The sequence below is a fragment of the Chelonus insularis genome, unplaced genomic scaffold, assembly GCF_013357705.1.
Source record: "Chelonus insularis isolate UGA/USDA-ARS -01 unplaced genomic scaffold, ASM1335770v1 contig_17_pilon, whole genome shotgun sequence".
Lineage (NCBI taxonomy): Eukaryota > Metazoa > Arthropoda > Insecta > Hymenoptera > Braconidae > Chelonus > Chelonus insularis.
Window position 1 is genome coordinate 204,501 of NW_023276415.1, and position 17,795 is coordinate 222,295.

General features: G+C 33.5%; 1 protein-coding gene across 1 annotated transcript in view; it reads left to right on the top strand.

Moving 5' to 3' along the window:
* LOC118064294 (neural cell adhesion molecule 2-like) overlaps positions 1-17,795 on the top strand; it is a 433,677-nt gene that overhangs the window by 109,329 nt on the left and 306,553 nt on the right. Inside the window, exon 7 of the mRNA XM_035078796.1 lies at positions 12,387-12,547. Within this exon, the coding sequence (XP_034934687.1) occupies positions 12,387-12,547 (161 nt within the window). The remainder of the gene's footprint in view (positions 1-12,386; positions 12,548-17,795) is intronic.

A 17,795-nucleotide genomic window follows, 5' to 3' on the forward strand; every position in this document is an offset into this window, starting at 1 on the left:
TTTTTATGAAATACTGTCATCATATTTCTGTACAATTATTCTGAACATTTGATATTCATATTTTTCAAAAGATCTCGAAATTCCGTCTAAAGAATGGTATAATTTATAAATTGCAGAATGTAGGTAGTTCACAATTTTTTCAGTTTTTTGATTCTGCATAAAAAATGGCTGGACCGATTTTGCTGAAAATCTCATCAGTTCTAAGTTACGTAATTACGCGTCGAATGCAGTTCGTCCCACGTCGATATCATTTTTTGTTCTCGAGATAATCGAGGCGAAGAATAATTCCGAACGCACGTACGAACATACGAACATACGCACATAGGAACATACGCACATACACACACACAGACGTCCACGTAAAAACTATCGTATTCAACTCTGGGGACCTTAAAACGTGGAGATATGTCAAAATTAGCGATTCGCAAAATCCGACCCATTACTATAACTTCCCACTGGGAAGTTAATAATTATCAAACGTTAATTAACTCTAGTTTTTATTGTTATTGACACAATTACTGAGAATTTTCATAACTAATGCGACATTTATTCAATGGGTTTATTTTCGTATGATTAAAAGTATTTAAAATATTGAGTTTGTTTTATCTATGTAATGTACATCATTTTTTTCGCTATGTTGAAAATTACATTTTCTTTTGTGACAAATTTGGAATAATTCTTTGGTATTTGTAGAAAATATGATTTTGTAAGACATAAACTAAACATTTCTGCGATGTATGTTGATCAGGAATCATTACATATCAATACATTTTGAACTAGAATTTTTTATTTTTTGCAATATTCTTATTACTGTTAGTAGTAGTAAACGTTATTGAAATGTTTGTAATGTGAATAAAAATTGTTCTCTATTTGTTGTTGGTTAATTATCCTATATCTCATTATTATATAGTATTATAGCATACCTCAAGTGACTTGTAGCATGTCCCAATTCGTGGCTTTTGGGCAGAACCAATTGTCAATTTTCACAAAATTTTGTAGAATAGTCTACAAGTGACTTATAACATATCCCAATCCGTGGCCTTAAGTTAAGATAAAGATATTTTTGATGAAGGGTAAATTTGTAATAAGGGTAATTTTTGCACAGGTATTTTGGGTAGGGGATTTTCATTTACGGAGATTTTGTCGAGGGTATTCTGTCACGGGGGTTTTGTCCGTAGGTGAAAAAGCACGCAGCCTAACCCTCCTGAGGCCAAAACCTCATGTGCTAAGGTCATCTTTTCCGTCCAGACTTCGGAAGCACACTCTTTGCTCCAGTGAGCACTATCAGGAACCAGAATTTCTTCACTTGAATGTTGTTGTGAGTTGACTGGACCTAAAAAAACAAATCTGAAACAGAAGAACCTGTTGCAATGCTCAGAGATTTGACTGCAATGTCGTTGATTTGCCTGAAACTTTCGTTCTTTAATGGCAATCTCCATTTTGAATCTTGAGTTGTCTGGCAAAATAGCAGTAAGTTATCTCATTGATGCGTCGGCAATTGTACCGTGACTTGCACTTTTGGATTGAGTGCCTGCCAAAACAATTGAAACATGAGCGTGCTGTGAGTGTCAATTCATACCTTTCTTCTTCGCTCAGTTCAGCAAACTCTGGACATCCCACTAGATAGTGATCCATGCTATTTTACTGATTACATAGGTATGCTGCTGCTTCAGTCTGCTTGACTTGGGCACCATGCCATGCTGTACGAGTTGTCTGCTTAGGTCGAGATGGGTGAGTTGGCTGCTGTGACTTGGGAGAAAAAGAGGGTGTCGGCCACTTGGTGAACGTCTTAGCTGCCACTTGAGTAAACTAAGGCCCTAGTTCGAGAGGTTATGAACTTGAGCAGTGCATCCAGGGTGATTGTTCCTGACAGAGAACTCCTGCGGATCTCCCAAGCCTCTTTCAAGGCTGCATCAAGCTTGTTGGCCACGATGTAGAGCAAAAAAAAGTTTGCATCATCAGTAGAAATGCCTAGGGATTTTAAGGCATCGAGATTCTTTTGGACAGTGCCAACGAGATCATCTAGTTGGTCTGGAGACTTTGCTCATCCTGGAGCTGCTGAGAATAGGTTATAGATATGAGCAAAGATGAGCTGCTCCTTGTCATCGTATTTGTCGTTCAGTTGCTTGCAGGCTGGCTCAAATGAACCATCCACCATGGTCACGTTCATCAGCCGCTGTGCTGGTGGCCCTGAGATGTTGTTCTTCAAGTACCAGAGCTTGGCAACTGGCTTCAGGTCGGTCCTACTGATGACCATTGACTCGACATGTCCCTAAAGAATGGCCACTCGGATCTCACTCCTAAGAACTTCGGGAGATCAATAGGTGCGATGGTGAAGCCCCGACAGCATCAATGACTTGCTGGATCTCGAGAGCATGAATGTGTGACTTGATGACCTCTAGTGATGAGCGTGCTTTATAATGTAGATCTAATGCTTCATCAGAAATCCTATTCTTCATGTAGTCGTGCTAGAAGAGAGAGTTAGTCTACAACTTTGACCAATGAGGTCATGTTCCACTTGGAACTTGCTCCATAGTTTTGATAGGTAGGCTAGCTTTCCTTCCACCACGTCCAGTTAAGCTCCTTCTCTTGTCATAGCACTGACTTCTCGATGAACTTACATTAGCTGCCCAAATCTTGACATTTGATTTGTCAACTAGAATAAAGTGGTGTTGGCCAAGGTAGTTGGTGATGTAGCTCTTGGTTTTTTTTTTGAAGTGAAATGGCAAGATGTTGTGCGCCCTAAGCTAGTGTGGCGAGCTTAAAGGCTTCTGCCAGTTCCACTTTTTCTGATGCTGAGCCATTGTCGTCACCTGCCTCCTTATAATCAGACTTGGTTGGTGATATCTTGTCTTGGCCAACCATGGTAATGAGTTACACGGAAAAGTTTACAAAACTGTGGTTGATTGAGTTGTCTGTTACTCGAAAGGACACTAAGTGGGCTTGGGAAAGTCACTACACTTAGATTTGTTCTTTTAACTAATCACACAACAATAACACAACACAGATTGAGAGCTGGGAACATCACTTTAATTGTAAAGTTGTTTATACCTCAGTCTCTCAATTGATGCACACTTTACACGATTGATTAGTCACTTTACACACAGAAATAAATTTTACAAAAAGAAAATAATATCGAGTCACTTAGCTCACTCGAACAATAAAACAAGGATTACGTCACTTAAATACTTAAAAAAAATCAAAAGTTATTTACTGGTGTACATGATATTTTATTTTCCACTCTTGCAAATTTTTTTTCAATTAATGCTATGAATTGAGTCACAACAAAAAAAAAAATTAATTGCTGGAGTCAATAGACTATAGTTAGTAAGAATCAAGTGTCACTCAGAGAACGTTGAAAAAGTATTTTCAACGACACATGACTCAATTACTGGGAAATGGTTAATCAGAAAAAAGAAATTATCAATTACTTATGTAATAGATAATATCGAAAATAAAATTATCAATTACAGTATTAATTGATAATTTTATTTTGACTATAACACATATGTTTAAAACAACTTATTTATGTTTTAATGTTCATCAAGATGTTTCAACGTTGAATCATACATACCTTTTTTTTTTATTTACATTGTAAGTGAAAGTTATTGTTTTTTTTCAACAAACATTTTTGATGGCAAAAGTTTGCAAGAAAGACGGAAAATAAACTGGAGTGATTTATTACCGAAAGATGAATAGACACATAAATTCTTAATTAGTAATGAAAGTAGGGAGCAGCCCGGCCGAAGACTAGAGCTATTTCGTTTGTAGTCTATGATTACTTCGATGAATACACAAGAATCAAAGTGGTTGCATGCGATTAAAAAAGTTGGTTATCTTAACAGAGAAATTTGTCTGCAATATTAAAAAATAGTGGCTGTTAGTTCTCCACAATCTAAACAATTGATTGAAGAGATTTTTAGCTGTACCTACGAGGAGGACGCCACTTTTACAGCCAAAAAAATGTTTACCTACCTGTTCCACGTAAACTTTCCGTGATTGGAAAGACACGTCCTGTTTGTGTACCTGGGGATAATTTAAAAGTTATTACATCTAACGGAGAATTCGAATTTTTTCTTTTTAGTGCCGATATGCGGACAACAATTTATTTAGTTTCGCTATGCAGACAATAATCTTTCAACCGCAGCAGAAGATAGTAATGGAGTATTGAATTCAATAAATACTCCTCGAATTTGTGGATATTTATATAATAATTCTAAATCCGTTCGTCTTTCTGATGAAAATTCTCGAAAATCGGCTTCTTGGTCATTCGTTCCAAAGGGTTCTATACTTTGTACTTCATCATCACAAGAAAAATCAAAAAAGCTGTCTAATTCAGCACCGCGGTTTTCGTCTTGCACTGATGTGTCTGTAGTGCTCTGAAGTGCTTCTTTTATTGCCATCATGACATTATTTTGAGCTGAGCTTGTCAAACACTAAATCCATTTCAATTTAAATGTTGGATGCGTTACTGCAGCAACTGCACTGACTTTTCCTTCTTCTTCTACATCAACGACTTTACTAAATCTAGTCTTTAGCCCATTCAGTACGGACGTTATCAAATGCCTACACCATTGAGTGTTATTTTTCTGCATTACTACTAATTTTCTTTCTATTGAAATTAATGTAGGTAATAAATATCCATAATGAGCTTCTTTTTCTCCTAGCAATATATCAATTGCATCGACTATTGGTTCATTACATCGTATGTATTCATCCGAGAATTTTGAGTCACTCTCTCTCAAATAGTTGTCTATATCCATTTCGTTCTCAAGAAAGTTTTCTCTTAAACTATAAATATTTCTTAAAGAATTGTACAGTGAGTTTCAACGAGTGACTACTGGTTTCTTGATTGATTTTCCTAAAACTTGGACCAGTCTTTTGTATTTTTTTGGAGAATTCATCAATTTCCACAAGGTCGTACACCGACTAATCATTTCGTCATATGCATTTTCCAACCTTTTACATGATTTTGAACCGACAAGTGCATCTGTCGTAGCAATTAAATTCAGTGTATAGCTATTGCATCTTAAATATCTTATTCCGAAGCTTCTGCATACCCCTTTCTATCTTCAGAATTAGCCTCTATCTCATTCGTTGATTCTTCATTTTTATTGGAAAAAAGAATCATACGTTTTTAATCCAAATTAACGGAAGGCTTTCGAAGAATTGGAGCCATTATTCGCTATAGTGGCAAGAACTTTGTCATCTAAGATATCTAATTCTCCGTGGATACCTTTGATCATTTCTGCTACTCAGTCATACGTATGACTCCCATCAAATCTTCGGCACGCCAGTGCATAGGATTTCCTTTTGAACGTCACCTTATCTATCTGTAAATTAAGTATCGAATATTTAACGTTATTTAGTAGAATGATTCGATAGAATAATGGAGTTGAACTAAAGAGCTGTAATATGAATAATGGTATGTACCCAATGGATGGTCATGCCAAAAAAACGTCAAGTTTTGCTGGACCATAAATCGGCTGTAGTACAAATATGCTGTACTTTCACTAGTTCAGCTTTGGTTTTAGCAATGCTCTTTGCATATGTATCACCAATTCTTCGTTGGACTGTACTAGCAGATAGATGTTCGAGCATTTTTTTGACTTTCTTGATATTCATGTGTAGATAAAAATAATAAGATGATATCATTTACAAGCAATATTCATGTAAATGTGCATTTATTTGTTCAGTATGTAGCTATCTTCTTCTCTACTCACCATCAAAAATTTTCCTAAAAACTGGCAGTTCAACTGTATTGAATGGGGCGAACGATTCTAAAACATAACCAAAGACATTTTCTTCAGATTTCGTTTGGCTAAATGAACAATACGTTTTATAATGGTCTTCATCTAACTTTATTCGCTTACATTTTTCAGAAGCAAATTGATTGTATTCGTCAATTTTCCTTTTGTAGGCTCTCTAAAAATATAATAGTAACATCATGATGAAATCGGTTTTCTCTTGAAAATATTCATTAAAATTTCCATCAACAGAAGCATTAACGCAAATAGAAAATCAAGCGACAAAAAACGTTTTCTACCTTAATGTGGGTGACAAAATTCGATGACGTTTTAATAGAGCCACAAATTAAATGATCTGCATTATTTCCTGCTTTACAAATCTGGCACAGTGCTTTAATAGAGCCAGTCAATGATGAATTTTCTAAATCTGGTGAAAAATATTTGCTATCAATTAATGAATTGCTTGAACTAGATGCCATTTTTTTGTAATCTAAAAAAAAGGATTTTTTAAAACAAACAAAATCTTATAAACTCATCGGAGGTGCCAACGATAATGCCACTGCTAGAGGGGGGGAGGGAATTTACGATTTGACCCGGATCAACTCAAATTGTACTTCCAAGATAAAGAATGAAGTGAAAATAAATGAAAAATGATAATTGATTTTCCACATTCAAATTCACTGTTCAAATAACTTTCCGAGTTGTAGAATTTTTAGGCTAAAAAATAGTGTTTTTTTGTGGTCAATTTTTTTAAAGAGAAATTAGAACGACCGTAGCGACGTTAAAAATTAATAAATCAGGTGTGCAGAGTCTCACAAACGCGCGCCGTGAACAGACAGTTCTACCGTGAGTGCGACAAGCGCGGACATCTCTGTCGCACCAGTCCCATGCCATTGAGGCTCTATATTTTTCCTAATTTTTCTTTTTTTACAGTTATTTTACTTTTAAAAAGAAAACGCCAGAAATACTTTTTTCCCTAAATGTTCGAAAATATTGGATTCAGGCGAAAAAAAGTTGTTTTTAGATTTTTATTTCCCCCTCGAATCTCTTCAACTTTTAGCCGTACTCACCGATTTTTCGATTTCGTTGTTAATTTTACCAGACTATAATAATCATTGATAATTAATTCTCGTCGGGATTCTTGATGGATCGCTGTATTTATTAAAATATGGTTAAATCACTGTTTCAGTTAAGGTATAGTCAGTAAGTTTAATAATAGTCTCGTAGCCGTAAATTGAAGCCCGATGCTATCATGCATTAATTATAGAATAGGAATAAAAAAATTTTAGTTATATATTCTTGTAGAGGACGATAAGGAGATTATTTGTACCAATTTTTATTACTGGGAAACAATAATTACTATTATTCATCGAGTGTCAAAGTTTGGCAGATTGTGTTTTTCCACCTTTCACGGCTTACGTAGCGAGAACGGTTAGAGATATGAAAAAAGCTAACATCTTTTTTGTAGAAAATTCGATTCTCTATGAAAAAGTCCGCAAAAGAACCGAGACAGATAAAAATGTACAGCACTGCGAAGGCGCGCTGAAAAATCGAAAAAATCGAGCATTTTGGGCGCGCCGACAGAATATGCCGTTGAGCGCCTTCTTAATTAACATTAAAAACAAAATATTTCCAATATCTTAAAAATCTGGAAAAATTCTGGAATGTTCGGAATCTTTTTCTGAACATTCTTCAATTAAAATTAAAAAAAAAATGAATTTTTCGATTTTTTATAGTATCTGAAGCGTCTTTTTGTTAAATTTTTTTCGTGAATTTTGCACCCTTATATTTTATAAGTTTATGGGCACATTTTATAGCTAATTGTGAAGCAGATAGGATTTTTCTCGCTCTATGAAATAGCTATCTCAGTTTTATAATAAAAATTTTTTTTATACTTAAAAAAATTCAAATGTTGTTTTTGGATTCTTTCACTCTTATATTGGAAGTAAAATTCTTTTTTAATATAGAAATTATCTACAGCAAAGTTTTATATTTTCATGGGAAGAGTAAGAAACAATTTTTTTCAGCATTTTTTATACATAAATTTCTAAACAAATGCGGAATTTTGATTATATAAAATTTTTTTGAATCCAATTTGTAGGTTATTTATAAACAATTATCAACAGAATGTTGGATTTATTAAAAAATTTATTTGTAGCATGTTAATTTTTGATTGTTTTTAAAAAAAAATAGTTCTGATAACAATTATGGTGATTGGAAAATTCATTTTTTAAAAATAGACGATGATCTTTCAACTGATGCATCCGGAAGAATTATAATTTTTCTTTTTATTTGTTTTTTAACACATGTTTGTTGCTCGAGAAAAATGTTCTAGTATTATAAAATGACGACGAATGTTTAAAGGCACATTTCACTATGAGGACATGAATAATATCGTTAGAACGTATTCCATATTAACAGAACATCCATTGGAACATTAGGAACTATATTTGAGAACATAAATAAGTTTGTAAGAACACATATTTAATCATCATCCATTACAGAAGTAATTGATAATTTTGCCCTATAATACTGAAAAAAAAAAATATTAATGCCGAACCCTGGTGTCACTTAACAATTAATCACTCACACTTTATAACATTGTTGAACAAAGGATCAGCTGTAGTGTCCGAGGTCACTTCACCTATGCGAACGATTCCCAGAATTGCGCGATTTCAAGTATAAGAGAAAAGTAAATTGGTTTGGGTTGAGCACTATTGCTGCACTACAACAAGGATGTGTATCACTGCACTGTGGAATGTGACAAATAAGTCTTTGTCCTTTGGTTACTTCACAAAAATGCGCTAAACTAGAGTAACTATCGAGTTTTAAGACACTAAAAATTACTTGACTTGTCTGTGCGTTGAAGTGAGAGCACTAACTTGATGATTTGTCTGTCTTTGTTGCACTCACGATCGTTTAAAGGAATTTGTCTTCATCCCGAGTTGGTCGATTTTTACATCCAAACTGGCCTCAATCCGGCTCGAAGGACCGAATGGTTTGAGGTGTCTGGGAGTATATGCGTTTAGATTAATTGTGCAATAACAAATACGTGGTGGACTGTATAAATAATTCGCCTAAGCATGAACAATGCTGGATTGAGGTTGGATGCGGAACGAGGTGTGGTCATGAAATGACTTTTCAGACTCACGTAGTTCCCTTTGAGTAAACTTTCTTTATTGAAAACACTTATGAACTAATTACACAATTAATTAACTTGATTGAATGTGATTGAACTGAACATTAACTGATATTAACAAGGTGAGAAACCTGAGAGTTGACCGCGTGGCGTTCAGCCTCGAGTTGCCTGGAGTATACTAGCGGTTTGTCGCGTGGTAGCCACGCTTCCGGCCTTAGCAGGGCTGTCGTTGTGAATGGTGACGTTGTCACCCCTGCTCGCGCCTGATTGGCTGCTGAATGTTCAGAGCCGAAGCTGTTCAAAGTCGAGTACATCTATCAATTGAATAATTATTTATGCAATACTATTACACCTAAACATCAGCTCAAACTTAATCATTTTTTCAATTCTTTTTGACCAACATTTAATTTCATTCCTAGCACTCCAAAAAAAGAAAAACCGCCTATTTTTCATGATTTTGGTAAATCTTTTCTGTTGAAATCAATAAAGAAACAATAATTTTACGTAAATTTATAGAATTCAATACACACCGTATTGATACTGATCGTATACTGGTGATATGCACTAAAGATGGCCCAACCTTTGATGTAGTACAGTATGTCATAACAGAAGAGATCAATCATGTGTTATACTAATCTTCATGTATTTGTATTATATATGTTCTTTTATAATGGGAATTTTATTTTATTTTTCTGTAGAATAAATGAAGCATAAACTTTACCAATCACATTTACTTATTTCATGAGTTACACTTATCAATATACTTTATTCTATGCATAAAAATTGTACGCTACTATATCTATCAAATATTATCGGTTTGTTTTACCAGGGAAGTAATTATTTTTTCGCAAGACTAGAAATCCTTAGATACATTGCGAAAAATTATCTTTTAACTTTCGACAACGAATTCAATTTTTATAAGCAAAACGAGTTTGTTGCTATTTATTTGACGTTCTTAGTAGTTATTAGTAGTAACTTAGACTTCAGTAAAAGAAAGCATTTTTCGTTGAAAGAAATCTAACGACAGTTTCATAAGTTGTTGACGTTGCTTGACGATTAGAATGTTTATAGCAACCCGTGTTTATCTCTAGTTTACTTTTTTTCGTCAAGGAAAAAATTTACCGTGAAAAGAAATCGGAAATGATGCGTAAACCGTGTTCTTATTTGTTTATAACAAATTAAACTTTTATAACTAATTTACATAAACAAAAAGTAGCCTATAACCTTTCTGATAACTCTTTGGGCATTCTTTTCAAGTTTAGCCGCAATTACACTTTCACGTTGGATCAACTTGAGCCGTCAATCAAAACACTGCAATCAAAATGCGAACCGACTATTACAATCTATTTCATTGTTACTTTTTCATTTAAATCCGTTAAATATTATTCGCATTTTGTGTGGATACATCAGCATTACCTAGTGTGAACGTGAAAGACAGGACGAACCAAACCCCACATTGAGGGTAATGATTCCTACGTTTGGTAATTGCTTATTGGAATAAACATAAATGTAGGCGAGTCTACCATTTACAACGAAATCTCGAATTCCGACAATTTCATATTTTGACTTCTAGTAGTAAACTATACTAAATGCTCATAACTACCACGTGCTTGACATTAAACTAGGCTATCCAATTCTATTACAGTTATTCTATAAAAAAAATTATCTACAAACTTAGGGCTGGGCTACAGATAAATTTTCTACTAAAATGACCCTATAAAATTTTTCTTGACGAACCAAGCATATGGTATTCTGCGTAATTCTCGACACGAGTATCAGCGATTCAATTATTTCATGATAATTTAAAATTAAAATTACATTTGCACTCCGAATTCACTAGATTTCATGGTGTCATAGCGGCTCTCGCTGTCATCAGTCTACCACTTGATAAACAATTTATTTTGTTTTAATCACTCTACTAGCACTAAAAAAAACTCAGTAGAGAGTCATGTACACTAATTTATTCGATTTTTCTAAATGATTTTTATAAGATAAGAATTAATAAATAAATCACAGTTTGCCAAGAAAAGTTCGAGGTGGTCATACATGAATTTTGACACTTTTTTGACTCAGCAGGTGGTGTTGCAATACTTTTACGACAGCCAATCATTTTTACGCCAGTGCTTATCAACATTACTCAGGGCCCTAAGCTAAATGATAAAGAGCACATGATCTTTTGGCGTCTCTCACTCATTTCTGCGCACGTATCACGTATAAAGCAGCATAAGTTAAACGACCCAGTTATAGAACGAATCCGCAATACCCTTTTATATTTTTATGTATAAGATTTGATTAAAACCGAAAAATCTTTATGAAAATTTATCATTCAATAGGCTAACGATTTTCAACACAAATGTGTATTTAAAAATTCAATTATGAATTTAGAATTTTTTAAACTTAGAATTTAGAATGCTTTAAACTTTTATATTTGATAACAATACATATAAAGTAAAACATCTAAATAAATGAATACTTTTAATTTTTGTTATCATCATTATAATCGTCTTTCGGTTCGTTAAAGGTGTCTGATGAGGGATCTCAGCGCTCTGATCCACCTGGGGCCTGACTAGACGGAATTATCCTGCAGACAACCGACTCTCTCAGCTTTGAGAGTGAGCTGGGACTGCAGCCGTTCAGTCATTGTTTACAGTTGTCTTAGGATTCGGAGAGAACCAAGGATGACCGCTTTCTGCATACGAGCCGTGAGAATCTCAGCCTGACTACGGCCGACTGGTATTGTTCGAAGCTCTGTCAGAAAGCAGTCCCTCATCCCTCCAAAGGAGCTAATCACCAGGACAATCACATGCGCTGTGTATTCGTAATAGACATTTCTCATGACCTCGATGAGAACTCAATGTAATATACGTGTTTGGTGTTATAGTCGAAGAAAACGGGAAATTCCAAAGAACTTTTGCTCTCTGGAGGAGTCCAGAGAAAATTACCTTCCCTGTTTGTGAAGTCCTGTAGATCGGCGCCCTTAGGAGGCGGAGATAGGGGTTCTGCAGTGAGAGAAGGGTGAAACGGAAGTATGCTCCACCTCGGTGCGGCTGCCTCGGTTGTCAGTGAGACTTCGTCCTCAGTCTCTGACGCATCTGATATTGAGGAGTCAGAGTCTGACTTCTGTTCTATCCGCTGTCGAGATTAAGTATACCGCACCTATGATGCGAGCGAAATTAATTATTTGAGCGGAGTTTGAATGATTATCAGTAGTGACACATACCATGGAGTCTCCCGCTTCACTTTCATTCTTTAATTGTAAACGGTAGCCGGTTCAATAGTCCATAAATTGTTTACTTCTCTAAATAGTGCCGGATTTATATTTATTTCGATTCGGAATTTATTCATTGATTTGGGAGTTTAACTTTTGATTTGCCTCTTTTCATTAAAGTCTAACCGACGCGGGTTGAGAACCTCTCTGTTTAGAGTTATACATTGTTTGATACATAATAGAATATGTAGAAGAGCATGTTGATCATTAGCATCTTGATTTATGATTATAGTTAAACCAGTTGTAATCAAAATTAGCCGAATGGATTCTAAGAGTGCAGATGAGCCTGTCAAAGCGAAACATCGTTATGATTATGAATGTCAAACTGCTGGATCAAATCCACCAGCTATTATAACTTGGTACAAAGGAAGACGTCCTCTAAAACATGTAAAAGTAAGTGATTTAATCCATGATAATTCATGAATCGTTATGTGTTGATCCTTATTTTTATAAAATATAATGTTCGATGTTGTCATTCAAGCAATCAATTGTAGTACAGAAGATCGTCAGCAATTAGATTATTGTCGTGTTTATGTAACTGTATTAGTCATTACAATCTATTAACAGAATTCGGGAAAAATTATTGGTGAAAATCACATAGTAATGTGAGAGATAATTTTCATGAGTATGCATTTAGATATATGCAAGATATTCAAGTTCATTCAATCCATTTTTTTTCTGATCGAAGTAAAGGTACTGACTATGTTACATAAATAAGAACGAACGTTTTTTTTTTTACAATTTAATTGCTATATTTCACTACAAATTAGAACATTCCATAAATTTTAATTTTTTATCCGTTTATTAATAATGCTTACACATTCGTTACTTTTTTTCTATCATACTACAAAAGTACATAGATTTGAAGAGTTGAGCGGATAAATCATGATCATAATTACCGTAGTCCTCTCAGATTTTTGATGTAGTGTTATAGAACTCGGGTTTCGATCGGAGGGAGAGGATAAAGTAGGTCATCCTAGTTTTCTCATAGTTATTAACCAGAGTGGAGTGTTGTTGACTTCTTATGAATTTTTACCTGTAATAATTTATCAACGTAATCTGTAAATTAACAACCTTTAAAAAAATTTTTTTTTAGAAGAGAGTAAAATGGTAAAAAAGGGGAGTGTGATTAGTATATTATAAAGCTATTAGATGAAAAAATGAGACTTGTTCGTTTTTTAGTAATACATTAATTGAAGTTAACGGCAGTAAAAAAACTACAAATTTTATGAGCATAAACAAGTGATAATCTGAAGGCGCAATATCCGGTGAGTAAGGTGGATGTGCAACCGGGTGCCAGCTAAACTCGGTTATTTTTTGTCGAGTCGCTGAAGCAGTGTGAGGACGACCATTGTCGTGATAAAGGTAGACAGTTGACTTTTTCAGGCGTTTTTCACGAATAGCTTCGGCAATATGTATTGAACTTTCACTTGGTAAAATACGTAAATCTTAATGTTGTACAGTAATATTCATCTCATCATTGTTTTCATATAATGACTAGCGAAACACCCTAGCGTCGCCCGAAATCATTGAAAGTTGTAACTTTTTTTTTAGAGAAATAAATTTTTAATGTTTTACAGCATTTGATAATTATTTCAATTAAACAATGTTGTAAATATGAAACAGAACAATAGTAACATTAATTAACTGTATTTTAAATTGTAAGCACGATGATTTGCAATTATTTATATTTACTTCTTTTCTTTCCAAAAAAAAAAAATATTTAATTTTGTTCTTTCATGCTATAATTGATTATTCCATAACTTAGGACTAATTTTGATATCATATTTTGTTCTTTTGTTTATTTTTTCATCATTATTATTATCATTATCATCATCATGAAATATTTTATTTACTTCATCCAAAATCAATTCATTATGAATGGTTGTATGTTCTCCAGAATCAGGAGAAGTACTTGGCTTCCAATGTTACTTTAAAACATTAAAAAGTCCTTCAAGTATACTTGTCATTTTTATTGATCTTTTTATTTATTTGTTGAATTATTGTTTTCATCTGTAGACTTTTTAGTGATTTATTAATTTTGTTTTCCATAAACTTTTGTTTTCCTTAGACTTATAACTTTTTACTTTAGGTTTGTTTTAATTTTCATTTGTTTGCTTTTTATTTTTATTTTTTTGTTGTTATTCTGTTTCAATGGCAATCACTACAGTTTATCTAGTCACTACATATTATTTAACACAAAATTAATATTTTTCAGTAACGGTTACAATAGAAATATTCAAGGTTGATTAAAATTAAATATCACGCCATATTCGAATATTTTGATGGTCGATAATTAACGAAATTTTTCAAAAATTATTATCAATAAATTATGATAAGATAATCTGTAAATATCTACTACTTTGTCGAAAATGATCAATATATTCTATTTTTTTCATTTCAAACTTATCTACTAATCAATTATTTATAATTTCTCATTTCAAAGTAACAATGTCCACTCCACAAATCAATCAAGATTGAATTTTTTTGTAAAGTAAATATTTTATCTGAAGTAAGTTTTCCAGATTTTGATATTTTCACATGTGCATTATTCGGTCTAAAAAGTGATGTTTCTCTCAGTGGACGAAATTTTCAGGTTGGTTCTTCTAACACAAGAAACGGCGGAGTAAGGAGTTAGTAAATAGGTAGGGGGGCTCTGGATCACTCTACTTTTACCGACAAAGTCGGTAGTTTACCACCAGAATCGGCAGCTTATCCACTTCAGGTATAGTTGCCAATTTTCTCGCTAGATAGCGCTGTACCGATCTGCAGCTGGTAATTATGATCGATCTTTTCCACTAGATGGCGCTGATATAAGAAATTGTAATGTGAACTTTTCAAAAAATTTTTGAAGGCCATTGTTATAGTACTATTACAATGAGTAAAAAATTAAAATTTTCAAAAAACTTTTATTGGTAATTGTTACCAACCTTTTTCATCCAATGGGTATTATTTCAGTAATTCGAATCAGGTTCTACGAAATTTAAGTCCAATCATTACTAACATACTCCATCATGCGACGCTGCTGTTGTGGCGAGTGTAAGATTCCAATTTTAGAAAAAATTTAGCGATCATTTAGTCGTCTATTAGAAGGTGCTACAAGTAAATGTCAAAAACGTTCAAGTTTAATAAATTTTATTTTAGAATTATTAACATGAATTTGATTACATCATTTAAAATGCATTTAAGTGTACTTCTTGTTGAATCAATTGTTTCGCTTCGTGTAACCCTCTAAGACGTTTTCTTTATGTAGTTCAATGGAGTTGAAGTTATTTCATTCTCCGCCAAAGTAGTAAAGTGTCAACTTATCGCGTTTGATGAAGTCCAGGAACATGTTCAATGCATGATCATTATCTTTAAATGCTTTAACTGATCTTTTCGGTAGAAAAGCAATGAATTCGTCATCCAATGTTGCAATGACTGCATCACCATGCTTCGCATTCACTTTCTTAATCCTGTCACTTTATACGGTTTTGTTGTTTTTGCTATTATTTTTTTAAGTTTTCATGTATTATTGGCGATGCTGTTGATGTAATCCATATTTTTTTTAACAATGCACTACTAAATGTTAATGTATTTTTACTCGAAGGTGTTTACTTAGCTGCGAATTCGATGATGTCTATGGCTAAATTGACTGGTCGGAAGTATTTTTTTGTCTTATATATAAACTTTATTCGAACAGTTAATTCCTAGAACATATTTCTTACCAACTTAATTTCTAATTAATAATTAATTAATAGTGGACGTTATAGAAAAGGATTTAATTAGTTCATTGACACAAAAAGTAAACAACAATACGAGAAAAAAAAACTTTGTGTCACAATCATAAAAGTGTTAGTATGAAGTTAAGGAAAATGCAAAAACGAGCTGATGTTTTGCATCAAATTGCGAAACTGAGTGATGTAATACGACGTAAACATAAAATTATTAAACATGAACGAAAAATAACTCAGCAAGCTATGAATAAAATGTTTAATCTCGTCGTAACTCCCCTACAACAATTAGTAGTTAAAACACGGGAGAAAAATTTGATGCAAAAAAAACGAGCTAATCGAAAAAGATTCTGCAGAAGGAGCTGCAAGCTTCAAAACAGCACATGATGATACTGTTGATTATAATGTGCATAATAGTGCAACCACTGATGATAGATCATTCACTACAGCTCCTCATTAGAGTATACCGATTAAAGAGTTACCTGCATTGAAAACATCAAGTGAAGGAATTGGATTCTAAGTCCGATGTAAGAAAATAAACTAATGATAGATAACTCTGAAGCAAAATTTGATGATAAATTCGTTTACATTGGTAATAAAAAATATAATAGTACTCCTGGTCTATTAGAATCGTTTTTTATGGAATTGCCTGATCAAAACATAACAACAGAAAGTGACGAGAAAACTTATGGTCAAATTTTGAAAAGCACTTACGCCTATCATAAACTTTATCACCCTGATAGAAGTCTTAGAGAAAATAATTATTCAAAAATTCATCAAAATATTATCAGCAAACATTTACCGGAATGTGGTAAAGGTTTGCAAAAATATATGACAAATCATAATCGACCTGTAGACTATGTTTATTAAGATGATCCAAATGAACTTGTTGATCGATTGCGTCTACTTGTTCCATTAAATGATGCTGGTAATTTGAGCCATAACAATGGAATAATGGCAATTATTGAAGAACTTAGTAAAGCTGTAATTATATATTAATGAGATGCTTAATGTCATTATTCATTGACTAATTATCTCTTAAAGAGGAGGATGAGTGTAGACATTTTTGGACGTTAGTTGGACAATGATTCACGAAAAAGTGCTGTTCACGGTCCACCTGGTAATGGATATAGATTAACAATTGATGAACAGTATGATATGAGTCAGAAAAGATTGTGCAACCTTGCTGAGTTAGTAGATCTGAATGATGCTATATCATTAAAAGTTGTTAGAACTACTATCAGTAATACGATAGAATCTTTAATACAAAAGAAACAAAATTTGAAGTCTGAATTCGATACAATAAATGAATTTTATTAACTTTATTAATAAGATACGTTCAAAGAGGCAGATAGCAGCCATACCGACATTATGAAATCGCTGAAGGAGAACGTCTAGAAAAAATTGCAAGCAAGATCTGAAGCTCAGTTAATATAAACAAGAAAAAAAGACGAATTGCGGAAGAGCTTCATAAACCAGTCAAAAGAAATTATCAATGACAACATGTGGATATAAGTCGTCTCGATGAGACTTGGCAAGCTGATCTTGTTGATAAGACTGCATATAAATATTACAAATATCAGTGCTCTGCAGTGGTCTGGGTGCAACCCGAAAGGTCCACACGGCCAACTTCCCAGTGGAAAACATGAAAAAACAATTCAAATAGAACCCGTTCCCATTTTTTATAACAAATGGAATTGTTATAAACGAAATAAGTGTGTCTTTATTTATTTGATATGGTTAGTTACTTCATTTCAGTTAAAGAAAAAAGTTTCGGTGCTTTTTGATACCTGGACAAAATATCCCCGTCAAAATATCCCGAACAAAATATCCCCAAGACAAAATATCCCTGAGGCAAAATGACTTCATACAAGATATCCCATTGACAGAATATCTTAAAAAAATTCTTATAGTCTCTACATACTAAT